General features: G+C 39.6%; 1 protein-coding gene across 1 annotated transcript in view; it reads left to right on the top strand.

Annotated features, from left to right (window-relative positions):
- The window catches only part of Cntnap4 (contactin associated protein like 4), a 294,082-nt gene that overhangs the window by 198,391 nt on the left and 70,691 nt on the right, over positions 1 to 25,000 (top strand). Inside the window, exons 11-13 of the mRNA XM_021220063.1 lie at positions 6,285 to 6,391; positions 11,040 to 11,159; positions 21,214 to 21,411. Of these exons, the coding sequence (XP_021075722.1) occupies positions 6,285 to 6,391; positions 11,040 to 11,159; positions 21,214 to 21,411 (425 nt within the window). The remainder of the gene's footprint in view (positions 1 to 6,284; positions 6,392 to 11,039; positions 11,160 to 21,213; positions 21,412 to 25,000) is intronic.

The raw sequence follows: 25,000 nt of genomic DNA on the forward strand, positions 1-25,000 counted from the left end.
CACACACACACACACACACACACACACACACACACACACACACACACACTTGTAAATGTTGTATATGTCACTTTTATTTCCCCAGATGAAAGGATAAAATGAGAGCCATACCCAAGCCGTGTGAATTGCACAGCTTGGGCTGAGCTCAGAGCATTTCTTTCTCTGTTCTAACTATCCCTAGGCCTAGATCAGCAAGCTTCTAGCCTCTGTACAACCTAATCTTCTGAAATGACTGATTCAATCTAGCTTCTCTCAGCTTCTCGCTGAATGGCTCTGCTTGGTTTCAATGTTCTAATCTTCTGCCCCCTTCTCATTCTCTGGCTTGTTCTGTCTTCACCTATGTCTGCCGTGTTTTCTCTGTAACCTGTTTCTGTAAAACTGTCCCAGTATAACTGTTATCCTTCACCCCTCTCCCCACTTTGTCTGACTGCCCCCACCTCTGTGTGTGTGTCTTTCTGTCTGTCCCTCAAGTAGTCTCTCTTTCCTGTGTTCTTCTTGTGAGACTCGGGCATATTCTATCTCTGACTCATCCTGTCAGGTCTCTCTCTGCTTTCTCACGTTGCTCCCCAGTTAGACATCACTTTCAAACTTTCCTCTATAAACTGACCTTACCTTCATTGTTAGGGATTAAGGGTGCATCTATATTACAGTCAGATCACACTGTAATTCAGAGCATGCCTGCACTCAAGCAGGACCATATAGACCTAGTATGATCCCTTCCCAAAGCAGCCATGGTGCTGGATTAAAATTCCTCTATATACGCTCATTCTCGGTCACATGAGTGAAAACTCCCTGCACACTCACACAGCTTTCACACTGCTTTACAGGAACACACTCCCACGTGTCCATAAACACATACCTATATCTGTACCATTCTCATACCCACACCAGATATGACCATCCTCATGCTTTTCACATTCACACACCTCTTATCCACTAACCTAGTACACTCGCTCTTCCTGAAGTGATTTATTCATCCTCGTGTGGACATGAATCAGGGCTATCCTAAGTCTAGAGACTCTGATGACTAAGGGACAAAGGCAGAATGACAGGATCAGTAGGACAGGACAGTTCCCATCCCCAGATCTGGAGCAGAAACCTAGAGAGGGTTGCTGGGACACCCCTAACAGGTGTGAGCACACATTTATTAAGTCACTTAGACCTGTGACACTTTTTTTGGTGAAACTCCTAAATATGACTTTTTAAAAGAAACTCTTTAAAAAATCAAGGGACCAGTAAAGATCATTATCCTAGCCATTGACCCTATTCCATGAGAGTGGTGATTCATAGGCGATGGCCAATCCTTGGCCCTTCACTCTAAGTGTCCACTGTGCTATCTTCCAGCTGTGGTCATCCTGTCCCTCTCAGCGAATGAATTTCTCCCCATAGTCCTCTACTCTTGCTGTCTTTTTCTCTATGGGAGACCATAAGGCCATTGAGCATCTCTGTGCCCTCATGTGGGTTTATTCCATGGCATTTGAAGATGATCATTCTAACTCTTGTGGCACAGAAAGCATGGCTCTGTGGGGAGGAGTTCGGTGAGTGAGTTGTGTGAGGAGAGGGTTCTCATTAGTTACTGTTCTGAATGTATGAGCCCTACAGGTAGCTAACGTCTAGTTCCCTTGAATGTGATAATGTTCTAGATCTAAAGCCAATGTCATTCATTCCAGCCAAGCATTACATCCTGTGAAAGCCTTTGAAATCGAAATTGTGCTGGACAGAGAGTCTGGCTGAATGAAAATTTTGCCTGTCACTTCGGGTTTGGGTATGTCGATGGATGTGTTTGTTCAAAGTCATATGCAATGAAAATGGTGATGGAAATGTCTAGGAGAAAGATTTAGATGCCTGGGAAAATGGGTTGATGGATTGTTTGACTTTGTAGTGGAAGGACTAGCAAAGGGGACAGTGTACAACGCAGTTGTTTAGAGCCCTTGGTGCAAGCAAGAACCCTGCCATGCAGTGCAGTTTGCATAGATTACAAGTTGGCCAACATTATCATATAGTGAACCTGGTAAAACTCACAATTCAGTCTTTCACATTTTATTTACAAATGTGAAAAGCCTCATTCAGATGAGTTTAAGTTGAACAAAAAGAAAATGTGCCCAGTTACCTTCTGGAAGGAATTCAGAGGGAAACAACCCATGCACTATGACAGTTAAAGACATTTTTATTCCTTTTGATTTTAAGCAAAACCATTGAATCTTTTCCCTTTTAAAAACAGTGTTAACACCTTTTAAAGAAAGGTCACCTCTGACCTTTTCTGATTTAATTATAAACTAAGATTGCTGCTCTTTTAATGTTTTTAAGTTCCTTTTTTATTAGACTGTTGTTGAGTTCAAATGCTTAAAAATTAAACAAGTTATGATAGTGTGCCTAAAGGGTTCCTACATACTTATAAGAATACTAAATATGTATGAAATTACTAAGTGCAGAAGTATATCCACAGTCTTTATTTTTGGATTCCCCCCAAAAGAAGCTTCCAAAGAACTACTTTAAGATTGTATTCATGTGCAGGGTGTTATGCTACAAGCTCTTGGAAGGCAGAAGCAGTTAGATCTCTGAATTAGAGGCCACCCTGGTCTACATAGTGATTACCAGGCCAGCCTGGGCTACATAGTGAATTCCAGGGCAGCTAGAGCTAGAGTGAGACCCTATATCAACAGTCCTCTGCCAAAAAGATAAAGATTGTATTTGTAAATACAAGGTCATGTTTTCAGTAAGACTTTCTAGATAGTGAGACTACAAGCGACCTCTCATCTTTTTGTTCTGTGTATAGGGGACATCGGTTTTTTAATCAAGGGGAAAAATCAATAACACTATTTTCTATTAACATTGGAAAAGGCATATAAACAAAACATCAAGTTCCATCTTCAGCTCTGATATGGGAGGCAGCAGAAAGTCCATCACAAATACGTTCTGGCAGGCTCTGTAGTTTTTATTATTATTTTTTAAAATTGAAAATGGATAAGGGCATTGGAGGCTTTGGTCTCAATATATTATTCATTCTAAACTCTGAAAGACATCAGTGCTCTAATCAGCTGTCTGAGTCTAAACTAGAAGTTCACAGATGACATTTGTACATGGTACTTTACCTGTGTCTAGATAATTTCTTCTAAAGTTCCTCTAACGCAAAGATATCACTGACATTTTCATTCAAAAAATAATGCTAGGGCTGGAGAGATGGCTCAGTCTGTAAAGTGTTTGGCTCACAAGCATGAGGACTTGAGCTCAGAGCCGTGCATGGCACATTTGTAAAAGGCCAAGCAAGGAGGCATGCCCTTGTAACCTCTGCATTTGGGGTTGGGGGTGGGTCATAGACAGTTTGATCCCTAGAGCTCCTTGCCCAGGCAGTCTAGCCCAGTTGGTGAACTTGGGTTCCACGAGAGATTCTGGCTCTCAAAAACCAAGATGAAGTACAATCAAGAAAACTCACCATGCGACCCTTTTGCTCCCCACATACACCTGCACACATATGCATGTGTACCTGCAGACACACAAATGCATACACAACATGGACACACCACATCATCCACACGGACCACGTATATATAGATTTCAAAAATGAGTGTCAGCTACAGTGGAGAGACATAGCCCAGCACTGCCGCAGTAGTAGCCTGAGGAATCCTTACCTTAGGATCTTCCACTTACGTAAAGCTAGATTTTCAGCTACACTGCTGAAAAGAATTTGGGACAAGTCAGGGTAAAACAGAGGTAATGATATTATAAAGAGTTGAGAAGCAACAGTACATCCTTCAGACCTAAGTGTTGGTATTTAGAGAATTTAGAGAGAGACATGAGGACAATACAGAACTAAGACATGGGTGCAATGAGAGAGAGAGAGAGAGAGAGAGAGAGAGAGAGAGAGAGAGAGAGAGAGAGAGAGAGCGCTTTACAAAGACCCATGCATGCATGCACGTGTACACACACATGAAAACCACTGTAGCTTCCCAAGTAATGTTGTTTACACAAATTGGTTTATTTTTCTTATCTTAAATCATCTTCTGTGAGTGAAATTATAAGGTCCCTTTTTTTTTACCAGGTATGTTATTTAAGTTCAGAGAAAGAGAGAAATGTAGATATAGTTAAGCTCAAAGGCATATTCATTCTGGATCGAAGTAAGCATATTTCGGCCCTTCACTTTGGGATGCATTTTTAAAAGTAAGCACTACAAAAATTAAAAAAAATTGAAATTATGTTTGTGTATGTGTGTATATATTTTTTTTGTGTGTGTGTGTGTGTGTGTGTGTGTGTGTGTGTTACCTGTATAGAGGACCAAAAACAACTGGCAAGAGTCAAGTCTCAGGTCATCAGGCTTGACAGCATGTACCTTTAGCCTCTGAGACTTCTCTGTATGAAGCTCTAATGGTATCAGTTGTGTTGAGGTTTCTTGACTCCTTATTCAGCAGAAAGCAACAGAGATTTCAGGAAAAGGAATTTCCTTCCTTCCTGGGCCCCTTCCTATCTTCTATCTTTCCATCCTGCCTCAGGTCCAAAGAATGTAATGAGAATTTATTTCCTAGCAGTTGATTGTCAACCTGATTATGTCACATCTGTTTGCCATTCAGTATTTATGGAGATTAATTAGATTCCTGCCCTTCGATGGAGACAAAGAATACAGGTTCTGTCATTGCTATTTGCATCCCAGCATCTCAAAGGGGGTAGTCTTGCAGAGAGCCCTTCCTGGTTCAGAAAAATTAGTAAGAGGTTGGACAAGATTTATTCCTCAAAGGGACCAAGAAATAATTCACAGTTGACCGTTTGCTAATAGAAATGCTCTAAAGAGGGGCTGGTAAAAGACTATAGCTTACAAGAAACTTAGCTAGCATTTATCCAAGCTGAGGGCAATGTTGGAACCATCTAAGTCCACCAGGGTGTTTCAGGCTTCAGCAGAAGGCCCCCGACTTCTTCTCTCAAGATTCTCCCAAGTGTTTTAGACAATCGTCACTAAGCCCTATTGTTGAAAGATAAACCTGACCCTTTGATTTTTATACAGTAGCTGTCTCCCACAATGAGAAATATTAGATATCTTGGGGGAAGAGGAGGGGCTTATAAATTAAAAACAAAAAACTACTTATGGCAAGGTCAAGAATTTGGTTATTAGCAGCCATCTCAGTTGGTCTATAACCACCTGAGACTCCAGCTTCCCAGAACCCCATACCCTCTTCTGGCCTTCTCAAACACCAGCACTCCCATATGCACAACATGCTCTCTCTCTCTCTCTCTCTCTCTCTCTCTCTCTCTCTCTCTCTCTCTCTCTCTCTCACACACACACACACACACACACACACACTTATATACATAATTAAAATTAAAATAGATTCTTAAAAAAGTTAGCTAGTTATGTGAGATGATATCGATTAATGTGCTTCAGTAAAGAACACTTTGATTATCTTAGCTCTTTTCAATATATACACCACGATTTCTCTGATGTAAAGTGATACATATAAATTGAAAATAAAATATTTTAATTAAATGTAATTGTTTTAGTCTTTGGACTGCTGATCTGTACAGGACCCTGTACAACTTTTCAAAGCCTAGAGCCAGATCAAATGATGGGCTAGGCTTACTTCCTTTGTTCCCTACTGGTTTCTCATAATCCTCTGTTTTTAAAAGTATATTCTTCATGATGTAGCTTCTCAAACATAGGTTGTGATTGACAGGATGTATTATGATTTAATGTTGGAACTGAGATACCTCAACTGGGTAAACCTACTGTGCTTGATAGCTGTTGAACAGGGCTGTTATTTCTCTTGGAAAGTTACAATAACCAGGGCAGTTCTCATGAGTTAGATTCAACGGCAGAGAACAACCTAACACTGCTTGACGTGCATGGATGGATACTGGGCATGCTTGGGCATTTCTAGATCAGGGAACATCCTTTCCTTTCCCTTCTCTCTTTCCTTACTCTTTCTTCAGTCAATCTCCTTTCTCATTCTCAAGCAGCATCATAACTCAGATGACAGAATGCTATTTTCTGGAAGCTATTCATAGTCTAGCTAGCACTGAGTCCACAATATGTCACTTAGGGGACATAAAGAGCTATGATATGGTGATATGTATTCATGGGTAGTCAGAGTGACTTGAGAATTGGCTAAACCCAATTTAATGCCCTGAGGTTTAGTTCTGTGACTCAAGTTCCTCAGTACCAGACTGTGTAACCATTGGTCATGGTGGAATTTACTCTCTATATGGTTAACATCCTTGCGTCACATGACCATTTATGACCAATGATCAATACTCTGTGGTATCTCACCATTATTAACAACTTCTTCTCTTCCTTTTAGGTGTTTGCCCAACTCTTGTGAGCATGGTGGTGAATGTTCTCAATCTTGGAGCACCTTTCATTGTAACTGCACAAACACGGGGTACACAGGAGCCACTTGTCACAGCTGTAAGCTATACACACCTGCTTGCTCTTCTACCTTCAGCTTCCTTTGTAATGCTTTCTCTAGTATCTGTGCCTAGGTGATCTCTATGGCCTCGTATTGGGATACATATCTTGAATTTCAGTACCCCATTTGGTTTCTAGTTTCTAGTCCACATGTTCATTTCATAAGATCACCAAAATAGAAATGTATAGTATAAAACAAAAAAGAGGGAGGGGTCAGATAGTTGGAAAGAACAAAAAATATGTATGGAAATCAAAAAAAAAAAATAAAGATAGCTAAGGAATAATAAGATGTAGACTGTTTGAGCACTTTCTGTTACCTAACCTGGACAGTGTTTGACTGGGAACTTTCTAGAAGAATAGTATATGTTGAATTAGGGTCAGTTACCAGATTATTTGTTGATTCCATGAAATGGAAATATTTTCCGAAGCAGTGTTGGATAAGCTGGGCTGGGTGGGTTCCAGTACGGTGATTCACTCGTCAAATACTATCCAAGAGAGTGGCGTTCCATTTGGCCGTTGATAAGTGAATATCATAGACTGACTGGCTTAGGTACAGTCTAAATTGGTTTCTTACAGTTTAGAGGCTAGAAATTCAAGTTCGCGGGAGTTCAAAGCTTTGGCATCCCTGCTTCCTGGTTCACAGACTGTCAATTTCTCCCTGTGTTCTCACACAGCTCCAAGAGTGATAGCTCTCTCCATGAGCCCTGTTAACTATCTTTAATTAAGACTTACTTCCATGACCTCACAACCCCCAGAAACCCTATCCCCTAAACCACACTATTAGGAATGAGTCTCCTTTAAGATCTGTTTAATGAGGTTGATGGCAGCTAAGTGGGGCAGACAATTATTATAGTAATCATAGTTAATTTTATTGTGGACTTTCTAAATTCCTAGTGTAGACTTGGTATTTTACACATGCTAAGTCATTTGGTTCTGTTATCTCCCTCTTAGGTCAGTACTGTTATTGGCCTAGTTAACTCATATAATTCAGGGATATTAATAAACTTCGCAAGTTTGCTTACAGAGAGTAGGCAGAATGAAGGAGCTCTAGAGCCTGAGGTCACAGCATATATATTATCATTTATAATATATTCTATATTATAAATCATGTTCCTTTTTTTCTACTGAAATACTTTTCCCTTCTTTTTTTATTAGATATTTTCTTTATTTACATTTCAAATGCTATCCTGAAAGTTCCCTATACCCCCACCCTGCTCTCCTACTCACCCCCTCCCTCTTCTTGGCCCTGGCCTTCCCCTGTACTGGGTCATATAAAGTTTGCAAGACCTAGGGGCCTCTCTTCCCAATGATGGCCATCTTCTGCTACATATGCAACAAATGGGCTGAGAAGGAAATTAGGGAAACAATACCCTTCACAATAGTCACAAATAATATAAAATACCTTGGTGTGGCTCTAACTAAGGAAGTGAAAGATCTGTATGATAAGAACTTCAAATCTCTGAAAAAATAAATTGAAGAAGATCTCAGAAGATGGAAAGATCTCCCATGCTCATGGATTGGCAGGATTTACATAGTCAAAATGGCTATCCTGCCGAAAGCAATCTACAGATCCTATGCAATCCCCATCAAAATTCCAACTCAATTCTTCACTGAGTTAGAAAGGGCAATTTGCAAATTCATCTGGAATAGTAAAAAACCTAGGATAGCAAAAAACCTTTCTCAACAATAAAAGAACCTCTGGTGGAATCACCATGCCTGACCTTAAGCTGTACTACAGAGCAATTGTAATAAAAACTGCATGGTACTGGTACAGCGACAGACAGGTAGATTAATGTAATAGAATTGAAGACCCAGTAATGAATCCACACACCTATGGTCACTTGATCTTTGACAAGAGAGCTAAAACCATCTACTGAAATATTTACTTAAGTCGAAAGCCTTATGTTATTTTTGTAGTCTACTTATTCAATACATGTTCAACAGTGCCCCAAATGGCCATCCTCCACACTCAGTGTTTGATGTTATTTCTCAAATTCTGAGCAATGCAGAAGTAGAGGTTGACTTGAAGCAAGAGTGTCCATTGCAAAGTCAGTTTTACCATACAACCTTGGGAAGGTCAGCCACAGAGTTCATTGTTTTGTTTCCCTACTTGAGTGGGAGTCAGAATCCTTGGCTCTCATCTCTGCACATGCTACAGAGGACTCCAAGAGGTTCTAGTTCAAGAGTAGAGAGTCTGTGTTCAAGAAAGTCTGTTGGCCCTATTAGTCCCTCATGAGTCCATAGCCAGGTATTGATTATATATATATGTTGCAGTCTTTCCTCGGATCTTACAAAAAAATGCTCACTGGAGAAGAAGCCTCTTCTAAGCTGTCACCAGAGGCTAAGTTATTCAACCATGTCACTCAGCTACTGAAGGACAGTGTATTTCACTTTTCTTAGATATCATTTGCCCTCTCCATTATAATAAATGACTCAAGTCTGAGAGCTATTAAATGCATTGGAATTGACTCTGCTTGTGCTATTGTTATTAATATGTGAGTGTAAATATAAACACAATCAGCTCTGAGGAGAAACTTGAATGGGATAGAAAGGTCATTTGACACATGGCCTATAATGTGATTCAAAAATTAACGGGATAGGTCCATGAGCAAGATATTTAAACAGAGCTGAAGGGGTTTGGTCCACACTTTTCTGAGAAACAGGGCTAGAACAATGCTGTTAGTCATAGTACAGAAGCAAAGGTGAAGGCTTCTAGAAGATTCTCTTGGAATCTCAGCACTTGGCTAGTGAAGGCAGGGACATCATGGCTTGGAGGCTAGACTGGACTAACAGTGAGAGTTTGTCTTCAAAAAGAAAAGGGTTAAATTAGGAAATAACCATCATGTCATAGAAGATGATTCAGTGAACATTAAAGCTAAGGTATTTCCCATTTGGGTCTAGGGAGATGGCTCATCAGTTGAGCCTGAGTGCTGCTCTTATGAAGGATCTTTATTCTGTAATCAGTGCCCTCTTGAACCAACTCACAACCTTCTACAACTCCATTTCCAAAGGAAGCAACTATTCTGAGCTCCCAAAGCCCCTGAACTTATACACACATACTCTACCACACACAAATACATATAATTAGTAAAACAGTGCACCTGGAGAGTTGGCTCAGCATTTAAGAGCAAGCACTGCTCTTCCACAGGATCTGACTTCAGTTTCCAACACCTAGACCAGGTGACCAAAACTTCAGAGAGATCTGATTCTTTGGGCCTCTGTATCTGGCTTGTAGTATCTGTATTCACACACAAATGTGCACACACACACACACACACACACACACACACACACACCTTCATGTAATGAAAAATAATAAAAGTAATTCTTAAAACATATAAAAATAAATTTTAAAAAGGTCTAATTTCCTTGTCCATTTGTGTGCTTTTGGAAGCTCATCACTATCCCAAAGTTATGTGTATATCTCTAGCAACCACTTTTAAGGCATTTATAACCATATGCATATGCTCCATGACATATAAAACTAGGCATTTTACATGCCCACTTCAGTGCACAATGCAAATATAGCCACAAACCACTGCGTCCTTATGTCTCCATCTATGTAATTTAAATAGGAAGAAATGACACCATCATATTGCAGAGCAATAATATAGAAGGAAGGTTCCAGGATATTCTGAACTATTTGTAACTTTTCACAAATTAGCTGTGATGTCTCATGTTGTCCAAACATTCATTAACACAATTTTCAAAAATTTAAAATTGATTTGGGGGAGGCTATCCAGAGGTTGTTTTGTATTTCAGACTTCATGGAATTAAAAACCTAATGGAAGTTACTAGTACATTTGGCCAGGAATTCAATGAGAAGTGTGCATTTCGCAGATGTTAATATCAAGCCTTATGCATGGCAAATATACACTCCTATAATAAAAAATTCAATTATGGATCACAACACAATGAGACCACTTGGGGGCATATTTTATATGAATATTTGCTCTGCTTTGAATCTTAATTGTGTTGAATGCTCATTAAAGAGCATTAGAGAAGTTTCATAATTACATTTAAAACTATAGATGAGGTACTTTGCAAATCATTTCCCCCTTTGAAGAAAAATGTTTACCTCTAAGTTGATGTAAGAAAGTAACATAGTTCAAATAATATTTAAAATCTCCCCATTGCATAATTATTGGGCAGCACCTGATTAGCTCTGAAGGTTATGGTATTGTACTTCAGATGTTAGGTTATTACAAGGTGATGCTAGAATTAGATGTTCTGAAATGTGTACCACAAGATACCACATTATACTTACAAAGGTCTTAACATTTAAATAGCTGTCTTCTCTTCTCTACTTCTTCCTACCATAAAAAGTAGGTTAAATTTTCATTTTGATCTAATAGTCTTCTCCTTTGGAGATAAAAACGTCATAAAATACAACCTCATGCTTTTTTGTATGTTATCCATCTCATCCATATTAATTTGTAAAGAAAAGAAGGATGGATTTTGTTTTAAAATATAAATATTACCTGTTCCCTTGGCCAGGGGTGTGCATAGACTTGGGGATCTACTGTACATCTTACAAAATTTGAGAGATTTGTTTCATGTTATTTCATGTATGATCGATCTCTCTCTCTCTCTCTCTCTCTCTCTCTCTCTCTCTCTCTCTCTCTCTCGCTCTCTCTCTCTCTCTCAGCTGTCTATGAGCAGTCATGTGAAGCCTATAAGCACCAAGGAAATGCTTCTGGATTCTACTACATAGACTCAGATGGGAGTGGTCCTTTGCAGCCATTCCTCTTATACTGCAATATGACTGGTGAGTTAACACACATCCATTGGCCAGATAAATCTGCTTTAGTAGACCGATTGCACAAAAATTAAAATGAAGTAAGTGTAACATCAATCTAATTTGCAACGTGACTGAAGTGGATATTAGTTTTAGTTCCCTCTCTGTTGCTGTGATTAAACACCCTGACAAAAGATCCCTTAGGGGAGAAAGGGTTTACGAAAGCTTACAATTCTAGATTCTGGTGTATCTTTTGGGGGAAGACATGGCAATAGGACCTTGAGGCAGCTAGTTACATCAGATCCACAGTCAGGCTCAGAGGTGATGAATGCATCCTTGCTTAGTGTTTAAGCTTTTTCTGTTCTTACACAGTCTAGCAAATGTAATGATGCTACCCACGGTGGCCCAAGTCTTCCACAGACAGGCACACAGACCAACCTTCCCTACATAATTCCAAGAAGGAATTCCTTCTTGGAATTATGTAGGGATGGTTGGCTCTTTTTTTTTTTTTTTTTTTTTTTTTCAGATCTTTCTTTCCTAGGCATTGATTGCTCTGACAAAGGCTTGTGTTTTGAGACACAATAGGAAACACTTTTTCTTAGAAATACTGTTAGTCACCCCTTGCACACAGACTAACAGTATTGTAAATTATTAACATTTAACTAACACATCTGTTAAATATTTATGTTGCTTTCTACTAAATAGTACTGTGATGCTCAGTTTTCATTATCATCTTGCTACAATCTAGAATCTCCTGGGAAGAGAGTTCCAAGTTTAAATATGTGTAACTATGAAATTTATTTGTTTTCTAGAATTCCTATCCTACATCAATTCAGACATAAATTAACAGTCACAGGATAAAAAAATGGGTTTGATTAAATTCAACATCTACCCTTGATTCAAAAAGAGCCAGAGTGCTTAGAAAGATCTTTTAACGTGGGTCATAGCTATTGAGAACTTTCCTCATCTTGCCAGTGTGAACAGCTTTCTGTATGGGAGGTCTTAGCCAATACAATTGGTAGAAAAAGTACAAGGATGGGAAATAATGGCCTATAATTTTCATTATTCATATATTATTAAATTACATATTAAAATATTCTGAAGAACTGTAGTAAATGATTTTAATTCAGAATAATTACTGGATCCCAAGTTAACATAAAATTATTTGTTTCTATATACTAGTAGTATGCAATTAGAAAATGATCTTTTAGAAGATTGGATCTCCAACAGCCTCAAAACTCTCAAACACATGGTAAATATATATATATATATTTATATATATTATATAATATATCTAATATATATATATATATATATATATATATATATATATATATTAGAGGATTTGCAAGGCTTCTCACAGATAGGTATAAAATGTTCTTTATACAATGTAAAATCCTAGAGGTAGAGAGGAATATAAAATTTTCATTAATTAAGAGACTCAACATTGTAAAAATGTCAGTTCTTGCAAGATTGATATTGATTTTTAGTACAAACCCAAATTAAAATTCCAGTGGGGTATTTGTTTGTAGGTTGGTGCGATTATTTTGGTGAGAACGGAAAAGCATATTATATACTTTATGAGCACACAGGAAAGGGTCAGAAATAAGTCAGTCTTGAAGCACAGAGCTGAAAGACTCAGTTGTAGCAGGTATAATAAACATTAGTAAATAGAAAAAAAGAGAAAGGCTTCATAGATTCATTCATGTTGAGATAACTCATGTTTTATCAAGATGAGAGAAATGGACAATGAGAAAAAGGTAACCATTTCAACAGTTGGCACCAAGGGGAACTGTATATAAACATCAAAAAAGAAGGTACATCTATTTTTCTTTCATCAAATACAAAAGGAGAATTCTAGATATGCTGTTTTGTCCAATATGTCAGCCATATAATACTCTAAGTTGATTATGATTAATTCCAAGTTTCACTAATTTCAAATGCATTTTATCAATGCAAGCAAATATAAGTACTTTAACTAAAACCAAATGATTATCAGTCAAATTTTAAATGCTGAGTCACGTACGGCATATTATAACTCAGTAAGGGTTGTACTGGCCTTCAAGTTGTGGATAATTTACATCAGTGCAGGAAGTAACGCCTCACAGTGCTGTGGTTAAGCATCCATAGCAGTAAGGGAAAGATAGCAAGGGAAGGGGGCAGTTTTGAGTCGAGTCACACATTGTTGTGGAGGGAGATTTTCTATTGCAAAGTCTAGTTGTGAATACCTGAAGACAGAAACTCCTAGATAGAACCAATGGCAAATGCCAACTCCTAAGACTTCCAGGTATACCAGCAATGAACCCAAGTGAGCTTGGAGTAAGGCCAGTAAGTGGGGCATAGTAAAAGATAAGGAGAGATTCAGAGGGCAGAAGAAGAAGGAGAATTATGTAGTCCTTACTATGGAGTCTTAAAGGCGTTGGGTATTGTCCCGAATGGGGGGAAACACATTTAGAAAACAGCCCTATATGGTATATACAGCCTGAACTCCTTTGATAGGGCCATAGTTGCTCTCACACTGGCAAATGCCTGTCCAGGGGCAAAGAACCAATAGATAGAGCATTAAAGTTAGGAGGCCATTTAGGAAGCACAAATGTGTCAGTTACTTTCTTACTATTTTAATAAAACTAAGGCAATGTATAGAAGTGGCTGGGTTTGTAACATTTCTAGGGGGCGAGATTCCACAATAGCAGGACAGAGGTAGCAGGCAGTAGATCAGAAAAACGGTTGAGGAGTGGACATCAGAAATTTCATTTAACTATTTTAATTTGACAATGTCTTGTCACAGTCAAACAAGATGGGAAGGAGACGCCTGAATAGAAGATAACAATAGGTCTATACTAATATATAATTCTAAAAACCACAGGGCAGTGGTTAATCCTGGGCTATTGATTTTTTTTTTTTTTTTGTGGTGCGAGAATTACTGTAGAACATATCTTTAGAGAGTTTTCAAATGCATTGCTTGGTGGCTTCATGAATTGGCAACCGCTGAGGAAACAGTTCTCGAGACCAAACCAATCTAAAACACATGCTGATTCGACAGGCTTGCCTCCGGTGTGCGACTGTACAGTCTGCAGGTTATGAATTCCCAGGCAGTAGCCAGGGGTTTCCTTCTCTGAGGTCAGGAGAGGCATAGAACCGTAACAGTCCTTCAAAATGGTTATTTTATGTGTACAGATTTAGATGTGCTGTTTGAGACATATGCCTTTCAGATTTTTGTCTGCTCTGTAAATTTCGCTATACTCACTGTGAGAAAAAAATTCACAAAGAACAAAAGATGAATCTGTCTATGTAAGATACACACTTGTGTGTCCAGATTAACGTTTAAATGTGTCTAGTTCATATATGATGGTAAAACTTAACCACAGTGCCCAGAAAGGCTATAAAAATCCGTATTCCCACGAATGATTTATGAGCTACTTGTCTACATATGAGGTATTAGTTGTGATTCTGAGAAATATGACCTATGTAAATTAATACATATCTCTGTTATCTGAGGCTTACACACACACACACACACACACACACACACACACACACACAGACAGAGAGAGAGAGAGAGAGAGAGAGAGAGAGAGAGAGAGAGAGAGAGAGAGGATAGGAGGGATTTTTTTGATTTATGGTAGTCATGTTCCATAAAATCACCATGGACATTAGATTAAAAAATAATAAATCATTGTTCCTAAGCGGAACATAGTAAGATAGGTTTACAAGAGCCCTCTGGAAACCGCATTCTCTTCCATAGATCAATATTTAATCTTTTATATGTGTTTAAGGTAAAAGACATTATACACACACATACCCATTATGCGCACATGCATGCACACACACACACTCATGCATACACATGGACACATGCATGCATGCATACACACAGGGAGAGAGGAGAGAGATCTGTGATTCGTTAAAATTGAATTCGTGACCCAAAGCCTTGGAACCTAAGGCAGAGCAGTACTCCTCTAACATGTTTTATGTTCAGATCATGGTTTGAGCTTAATGATGATTCTCAGTACCTCAGTAGTATTAGGGGGGCATTTAGATAGCAGTGCTGTCAACTAGAAGAGAGAAAGGGAAGAATTACAAAATAGATCATAACTCCATTCACTTCCAATATGAAGCAAGAGGCAGGGAGCAGCTGTTTCTTCAGCTCTGGCTGAACTCAATTTTTGCTACTCTGTGCATGACTACAAATGACTAGAAAATTTCAGGGTTACCCATAAATTTCCAGCAAGTGGATGAATTCACAAATAATAAAGATCTATAAATGACGGGATCAACTATCTCGCATGCTACGATGGATATTAATTCAGGCATGCATCACCATATGCAAATTGCTGAATTATGCCTGCCAGATGTTGAGGGCAGAGACACAGTTGTTCAGGGACAGCTCCTTGTCTCTGGAAGCCTCAGAATATTGAAACATAGTCCAACAAAAGAGGCAACTCAGAATATAACAACCCCAGCCAGAGGTCGGAGAAACACTTGTGACAGTGTGAGAGTCTCCTTGGTTTCTAGTTTTGCAAATGAGGACACTAAGACTGAGCACATGTCAGTGTGGCAGGCTGATGGTATCAGGTGGAACAGGCAAGAACTTAAATCTTGGTCCTTTTTTTTTCTTGCAGCCTGAAGCCTTTCCCCACTTTGATCAGTACCCTGTTGTGTGTCTCTTCTTGTTACCCAAATCAGGTATAGCCGTCAAGAAAACCAGGCACACTGCTGAATCAGTAGCTTGCAAATGTGTGACTTAGAAAACTAATAGAAGTTTGAAATCACTGTGAGGGAAAAGATTCCAAGAGGATTAAAAATAAGTCTAAGCATTACAAGCTAACTGACACAAGCAAATAAACAAAAAATCCGTATTTCCAATGAATAGTTTCTTAAGTCACATTAAAGACTGAAATTTCTTTGCCAATTGAGCATCCTAAATACAATTTAAAAATAGAATTAGGTAAGTCCCTGGGAATGTATCTGTTTGGGGGAAGGTAGTTTTATTCCATTCTAAACTCTCTGTGTTCGCTGTAATGAAATAGTTTTATATTTAAAAGTTTCTCTTTATCAAACATTACATTGTAAAGAAGATTGCATCAGGGGGAGCTAAAGTGATCCCTTTCAAACCCTTGACCAATGGAAATTCTGTGCCTTCACCTCTCCATTCCCGGCTCTACTGTTGGGAGTTTCTGGGCTGAAATCTCTGCTTTTTTAAAAAAACAAAAACAACAACAACAACAACAACAACAACAAAAACCAAGCAGCTTAGTGTGATTTTTATCATAATGATGTGGGGATATCAGGGTTTCCTGGAGGGAAAGGGAGTCATTCTGGCGGGAGCTTGAGTTCCCCAACATTGATGGCTTCCAAAGCTGTCCCAAGCCTGTGGCTTTCAGATTCTGCCAAATTCAAAGAAGGAGATGCTTGCACACTGTGGGAGCTTTCGGGTGAAGGCGATCACAGATTCATAGGCGGAAGCTTAGGAGAGAGAATGAGAATGAGAGCTGTTTGAGCGAGGCATCAAGGCCAGGCACATGGCAGGGAAGAGAGCTTCAGAGGTAAAACACAAAGCCCAAAGTACCAGAGAAGGCACAGGTTGGTTCTGTCAGCATCTGAAGGAAAGAGCCAGAAGAAACGGAAAGCTAGGCTTTTCTTTTCTTTTCTTTTCTTTTTTTTTTTTTTTTCTGAGTCAGGGCAAAGAAATCTGAGCGGACCCAAACAGAGCCTCACTGTAGCTCATAGGGACGGTACTAGTGGGTGGGAATTCTGGGAAGGAAAAGTGTATTATCCCTTTAATGGGATAATAGTTCCCCCTATTTCTTACTGTGACTTAAATAAAACCCTGTCTTCCTGAGGGGTGGGGTCTTGCTCAGGTTGTTGACCCCACCCAACTAGCGAACCTCCCAATGACCTGGAGGGGGTTTCCATTCTGTTGGCTAGGAGACACCAACTTTCACCTAAGGGCACTCAGTGCTATTATTACAGTAAGACAAGGGTCTAACAAAATGAGCTTTGATTATTTTTTTTCCACTTCGAGATTTCAGAGTCAGAGGTTTCTTAGTAGCCATTCCGGTTAACAGGGAAACAGCTGTGTAAGCGCCGAGATTGTTAGCTGGCCCTGTTCTGTTTTCCAGAGCCCAGCACTCCCTACCTGCTCCTTCCAGCCCTTAGCTCATCTGTCACCCTCGGCTATTAAACAGGAGGCAACCACAGCTTTGCAACTATGTTGCTTAAACAGCAGGTTTTTTTTTTTTTTCCTTTGTACTGTTATCACCCTAAAAAAATAGCAGTCAGCCCCAGGTAAATCAAGGCCTTAATTACTCAGTAGCTTTATTTACAATTCATAGTATTAGAAATCTCTTCAGGGAGAGACACTGGCAAACTCAAATTACCATTCTAATTTTTTTTTTTTTTTTTAAAAAACTCCATAGATTTTTTTCTGCCTGTTTCAGCAATCTCTTCTTGTTCATTGCCCCTCGTTTCCTTACTCCATAACTCTTGTTGCATTTAGTGAGGAATAATTTCTCAGAAATGAAAAACGTGACTCTAAAACAGACATAAAGGTAAACACTTGAAATCACATTTTTTAGAGATTGCGTTGAGTGTATTATTAATGGGGAGATGGGTTCTCTGTAAGAGACAGTTCAAAGGAGAAGTAAAATAACAAACACATGTACATATTGGGACTATTAATATGATTGTGTAAAGGGAGGCCAAGCTGTCTTCTGCTGCTGCAGAGGAAGGCAAGTCAGTAGGCTGTCAATCAAATAGTAGTTGCTTGTCTAGCCACAGGGATTCCTAATAACTTGTAAGGAAACAATGTTATTCATTCTGAGGCGGAGAAACTGACAACAGCTACAAGTGCAACCATAAAGCAAAACAACACACAGACCCACTATGAGGTTGAAAAAACCTTCAAATGTAGATTTGTCCTGCAACTTCCAGAGAGTAAATCTCTCTAGAGAGATTTAGAGGCTTGCCTGCCACCCACCCTCTGGGGTAATTAAAATCTAAGGATTCGTAACTTCCCTGGCACAGATTTGTTACATTCTCTGGAAGAGCCATAGCTCTTCTCACTTTAGGGAGGGGGAGAGGAAGAGTCATCCTGTAGAAGACCTGTGCCTCACTAGTCTGGGCTACTGTCTTGGGGTTCTGCTGCGGCACACACCACACAGGTGCATCTGGCACTCAGTGTCATGGCTTGTGAGAAACTGGGATGTGAGGAACCTCAGCTCATTAAGGTTCCCTGTGAGAAATGGTTCCCAATAAGGAGTACTTCCCGGTCAGTTAGGACAGGTAGGTAGGTAAGTAGATGACAGTAGTAAACGACAGAAGGTTAGTACTTGATAGATGATAGATGGACAGATAGTAAATGAATGTGTAATTGATGACAGATAGATGATAGCTACATAGATGTTAGATTATGAATGGGTAGATAGTTGATAGGTAGATAGATAACAGTTATTTATTATATATTATGGATGACTATATAGGTAGATGAAAGATTATAGATGAACTAGGCTAGGTGATGGGTAAAGGATAGGTAAATGATATATGGATGGATGATAAGCAATGATGAACAGATGATAGATTGTAGATAAGTGGATAAATAGATGAGATAAATGGATGAATATATAATATCCAGATCTATGATGTAAAGGATAGATGGATCTTTAGAAAGATGATGCATTGTAGATGAATGAATAATAGATAAATAGATGATAGATGTATAGCTGATAGATGATGTATGATAGATAAAAGATAGATAGGTAATAGGTACACCAATAAATTATAGGTGAATACATAGATGATAGAAGATAAATGGTGATTGGTAGATAAATGATGGATAGATCATAGATAGATGAGAGATGAAGGTGGCTATCTGCATATGTGACAGGATAACTTGTTGGCTTGGAAGTAGTGTGCCATCATAGACTGTTCATGACAGGTCACCATCCTCTCTGTCATTAGTCACTTAGAGTGTTATGAAACAGTTCAATGGCACTGGAAGTTTCAGAGACACCAGGGATGGCAATCAAATGACCTACTGGGCTGTGCTCTAACCTAGGCACAATGCCGTTTCTATTCATCCGTTTCCTTATTTGATGATCTCCTCATTTCCTCACACATGCCCTCTGCATGTGCCAAGCTGTGCACTGGTGACACCCATGGGAAACAATGTCAATGACCTCAACCCGAGAGTGCCCATTAAATAACTCACTACGGAGCACATGTTCCTTCCGTTTTCTGATGATCATTTCTAAAATCACACCAGAAACCTCAGTTACTGTAATCCTGTCTGAATGTCTAGGAAAATGACACTAAGTTGCTCCTAAACAGGTGGCTCCAGACATGGCTTCAGGAGCCCTTCCCTCCATTGCTCAAAAATCTCAGATGATTTCCTGTCTGCTTTACATAGGCTGTTAAGCACAACTTCTCATTAACTGCACATGTAGTGCAGCATTTTGCATCAGAAAATAAAATTGCTTATAGAACCTCTGCTAAGGTCTGTCTATTTCAGTATTTCCAAAAAGAAACATTTTTATGAGCTGCCCTTGAATAGTGGCCACACATGGTGGTTTTCACCTTTTCAGAAGAGGGAAGCTGGACTGTAGGGAGGTCCCTCTTAAAGTGACCCAAAAGGCCCAGCGACAAAGGCTCCAAGCAGGTTTGTTGTTTTGCTTGTCTGGAAGCCACTCAGCCAGAGTTAAGTTTCTTCATGTGCAGCAGCAGAGTCACCCCAAGAAAAGGCCATTGGTTCTGTTGAACAATAAGAGTCAGACCAACAAAGCCCAGGGATACTGCAGCCTCCTAGTAATAATAAACTTAAACTTCCAACAGCGGTGGTTGAGTCAGCAAAAACTATAGGATTTCTGACCTAGCCTATTGACTGGTTCTGCCAATTCAAGCTTAGATGTTTATATTTTTTTTTTGCTACACTTTCTGAAGGGCACAGAGACATGCCAGGTTTCCAGCTCTATTCGATGACCTCAACTGTGTTCTGTAGGCCACCCATAATTAATTTTATTAGCTTATATATTATTACCTTCTGGAGAGAAGCATCCTGCTGATTACATCCTATGCTAAGCTGAAATGTAAAGAAAAAAGCAAAATGAAGGTTACCAGCCATCATTTCACAGGAAACCATGAACCAAAGACAGAAGACAGTGAACACAGAATTTTTTTTCCTGACTCTTTTACCCATCTTTCTATTTTGATTATCACAGGAGTGATGGAGACAAACTTGACCCTCCATCTTGTTTGTGTTGTTGATTCTTGTGGCTAAATTAGCTAAACAGTGGAGAATATTCTGTAATTTATTATTCTTTTCCCCCAGTTTGGCAAATTCATCCATACACAACTAACTACAACCCAAATTCCATGTCACCTGGTGCCCTCTTCTGGCCTTCAAGGGTACATGTAGTCATATGTACATCCCTAAACACACACACACACACACACACACACACACACACTTAAAAAAAAAAAAGAAAAAAAGGTATATACTCATAGTGATTAAGGAGAGATTAAAATTTTGACTTCATTTTGACCGGTAACATGAATAATTTTAAAAGTAAACAACTTCATTTTTACATCACATAATCTAAGTTATTTTACTAATTGTAATATGCACTTCCCCCTACATCATAATATGTAATTCTACATGTATAAAACAAATACTATTCTACACTTAGGGCATGTGCAACTGTTTCTTTCTTGAGAAAAAAAAATAGTGATGTATCTTTAAAAAGCTAGACTATTAGATTTCACTCCATGACTGTAACTACGAAAATTCAATAGTTCTGATTTTTTTCCAATAACTTTCTCATAAATATTGCTGTGGTTAAATAATATAAAACAAACAACATCATGGCAAATGCATGGAATAAGCATCTATTTCAGGGAAGAGAGTCATTATAATTTTAAAAACTCGAGAGTCCATTTGCGTTGATTTTGCCTCTCAGAGAGATTTGATGACTAGAAAAAAAAAATAATTCAACTCAGAGAGAAGATGATTTTGATTTTCTTTATTTATTTTAACTTTTGCAGACTAGTGACGGTCTCCTCTCTTTCTTCCCCCATTTCTGCATACAAGAAACGGCATGGACCGTCATACAGCACAATGGCTCCGACTTAATGAGAGTCAGGAACACTCACTCTGAGAATGCGCACACTGGGGTGTTCGAGTACGCGGCCAGCATGGAACAGCTCCAGGCCGCCATTAACCGGGCGGAGCACTGCCAACAGGAGCTCGTGTATCACTGCAAGAAGTCGCGGCTCGTTAATCAGCAAGGTGAGTAGACTGAGGCACCTGATGTGTTCCTCGGACGGCACAGTGTGCTTGCTCAGCTGCATCCTGGGGACTTTAATTTCACGGAGGTGCTGATGTTCTGCTGCTCACTTAGCAAACGTGTCACAGTCTGGAAGTCTCGTGGATGCTTTTGCCTGGAGAGAAGCACAAGGTCAATTTACATCGAGCTTTGTTCAAAGCCCGGATTGCTTTCTGACTCTCCTCTTGGCCTTAATTGGATAACTGTGCAGTCAAGGCTTCATTCTGATACTAGATGAAGGGAGAAGACATTTATCCCTATAAAGAGCAAGAGCGCATACGGTTTATTTTATCAAGGACTAATACAAATATGACTTACTTTGTCTCAAAGTGTCTATTCTGCGTAACTCTTTCTTCATGAACTCTTGACAACTAGCCTCTAGGTATAGCTGAAAATTAAGAGAGGCTGCCAGAAATGGTGGCTTCAGCTGCTCAGGCGGAAACCAGGAAATCATGCGAGCTCACTTTCTCCGTGGGATTTGAACTTGGGTCCTATGGAACTGCAGTCAGAGCTCTTAACCACTGAGCCATCGCTCCAGCACTTTACACTTTCTCTTTAGAGCATTTCATGGTGCTAGAGCAGTGCAGGCATTGTAGCTTCTGCCGTAGAAGAGTCTTTAATGAAGTGGTTCTGAAATGAGCAGAATGGTGCTATCACCATTTTAACATGTCTTCCAGTCGTCTAATATACAAATATTCATGGAGAAAAATCAAGCCGTAAGAAGCCTTGCTTCCACTTGGGTGTCTTCTCTTTTAAATGTTCAACTGCCTTCTGCTCGTTTGTGTGACACAGACCGCTCTTCTTGGACAAGGATGACATGCCCCAGACACACTGTTGTAGAAATAATTAATCTCAATTGGGCATTTCTACCCTGCCTTTGATCATCCAGTTCCCAATTAAAAGACACACAACCTTTATATTTATAATAAGCCTTTAAAGCACTAGATCTGGGCACATATCTACCCACTGTTCTAGTCTGGCTACTTCCCTCTCCGTAACCCCGAGTTATAACCTGCCATGTTCTATCTGGGTGCCTCTTAACTTCAACTGGCCAGTCCTCATGGGCATGTTTTCCTCCCTCACTTAGCCCATGACTCCTCCTTTTTCTTCCTCATAGTCTTTACCTGATATCCCAAGCCTGGGAACTGAAACCCCACCTATCTCTCTTCTGCCCAGCTATAGGCTGTTGATCTTTATCCAACCAATAGTTTTAAATTAAGGAGCAAGGTCACATAGCATTGCTTGGCATAGGTAGGTGAGGATTCTCCCATCCCTGTCCTTGAGGCAACCAGGGGCAGCATTTAGCATCATAGTACATAGCAACAGATCACACCTCAACAGTCTATTTTGCATATTCGACCTTTATACCTCTCTGCAGCTTAGTGCTTTCAAGCTGTGATCCTGGGGTATTTTTCCTTGAGAAATTAGAGTTCTAAGACCTATGCTCCACAAAGTCACCTTGTTTTACTCTTGTTTCTTAGCGTAGCATGGGCTTCAATGGGCAGATGGACCATTGAGAAAACATTTTTTAAAATGTAGTCCATATGACTATCTCATGGCATGTGGAGCACCCACACAAAGGATGGCACAGTAGGACTGGCATCAGACGGCTCCCTCTCCCTTTTCCAGTGAGACGTCCACGTCCACTTACTCTCTGCTCACTTGATGTGGGGTTATTTTCTCTACAATATGCAAGTGCCCTTCTCCTTTTGCTATTTTCCATAACGTTCTTATTTAGACTTTTATCCATCTCATTACCATCCTGCTGATACCAATTCATCTCATATCCTAAAAGTTCAACCCTATGAATGAGGGCCGCACCATTGTGAAAATTATAAGATTTTTTTGCATATGAGGAGAGAGTTAACTTCCTCTTCTAGGTCTGTCATTCACTAGATACACGACTGGGGTGGACGAAGCTTTGATTCACCAAGGAAATAGCATCTATGGAAAGGTGCCACCAACAAAGACAGGAATGTGGCTTTTGATTGAACAACACACCTGAGGTAACATACTTGAACTGAACCCCTTTCATCCTCAGGCATTCTTTGTAGTTATAGTGAAAATACACAGCTCAGAAGGAAAGAGATCGTTCGATTGTTCACTTTGCTAAATATTTACGTTATTTTACATTGCATAATGTTCTGTGAATTTATTCTCACCAGACATAGCAGGATTTCCCCCTGGTTTTGTTTTTAAATTGGATACGATTCCATTGTGCATATAACCCAATTCTTTGTCCAGGCCGCCACCAGTGGACAATGAGGGTGCTTGGGTACCTTGGGTGTCATGAATAATGCTGCAGTGTTAATGAGAACCTCTTTGGGATGGTAGAAGCCATTATGCAAAGCACAATAAGCCAAACAGAAGAACACACATGCTATACCCTCTTATTTGTATATAGAACCCTAAAAGGCTGAATTCATGGAAACAGAGAATGGGAAAATGGCTACTGAAGAACAGGAGCGGACTAGGGAGGGTCTTGGCTATAGGATGGTAGTAGCTGGACTTCTCATGCACAACTTGGTAACTACAGTTCACAATATCGTATTGTACATTTAGAGTTTCCTAAGAGCTGTTCTTTTCGTACACGCACAAACACTCACACTTGTAACTCCATGAAGTGATAGGATGGTCCCAATCGATTCACGGTGGATTTATCATGGCGTACAATTTCCATTCATTAACCCAATAAATCTGAACCCTGAAACATAGGGGAAGAAAATCGTCAAACTCACAAATGAGTCACATGCTAGTTAAACCAACAGATGGGGTCTCCAAGGTGGTAAAAAGCAGAGTGCAGAAGTAAGGAGAAGAACTTTACACCTCCGGTAGCAGCGAAGCCTTTCAAGGTCCTGCAGCCAAGCTTGAGACTACACAGCTAGGTTAGCTTTTGTTCCTATTTCTATGATAAAATACCCCCAACAAAAGCAAGTTAAGGGAGAAAGGGTTTATTTCAACTCACATGCTGAGGGTATAGTCAAAGTGGTGGGAGGTCCTAGTGGCAGGGACATGAGGCAGGTGGGAATGTTACAATCCCACACAGGAAACAGAAAATGATGATTGCAGCTGCTCAGCTGGCTTTCTCCACTGGATGAAGTCTAGGACCCGGCCCAGGGAAGGGTGCTGTCTATATTGATGCTGGGTTTTCTGTCTCAGTAAACCTACTTACAAAGAGGCTGCTAAGCATGCCCAGAAGCTAATCTAATCTAATCTAATCTAATCTAATCTAATCTAATCTAATCTAATCTAATCTAATCTAATCTAGAGCCTTTCCTCCCAGGCATGTCGGGAAACTTTCTTTGTAGAGCAGTGTTTCTCAACCTGTGGGTCACGACCCCTTTGAGGATTTTTTTTTTTTTTTTGAGTGACCTTTCCTAATGGGTCATTTATCAGATATCTAATGGGTCATATCAGATATTGACATTATGATTCATAGCAGTAGCAAAACTACAGCTATGAAGTAGCAATGAAAATAATTTTACGGTTGCAGGTCACTCTATTAAAGGGTCACAGCATTAGGAAGCTTGAGAGCAACTGTTCTAGGTTGAG

The sequence above is a fragment of the Mus pahari genome, chromosome 20 (genome assembly GCF_900095145.1).
Source record: "Mus pahari chromosome 20, PAHARI_EIJ_v1.1, whole genome shotgun sequence".
Classification (NCBI taxonomy): domain Eukaryota; kingdom Metazoa; phylum Chordata; class Mammalia; order Rodentia; family Muridae; genus Mus; species Mus pahari.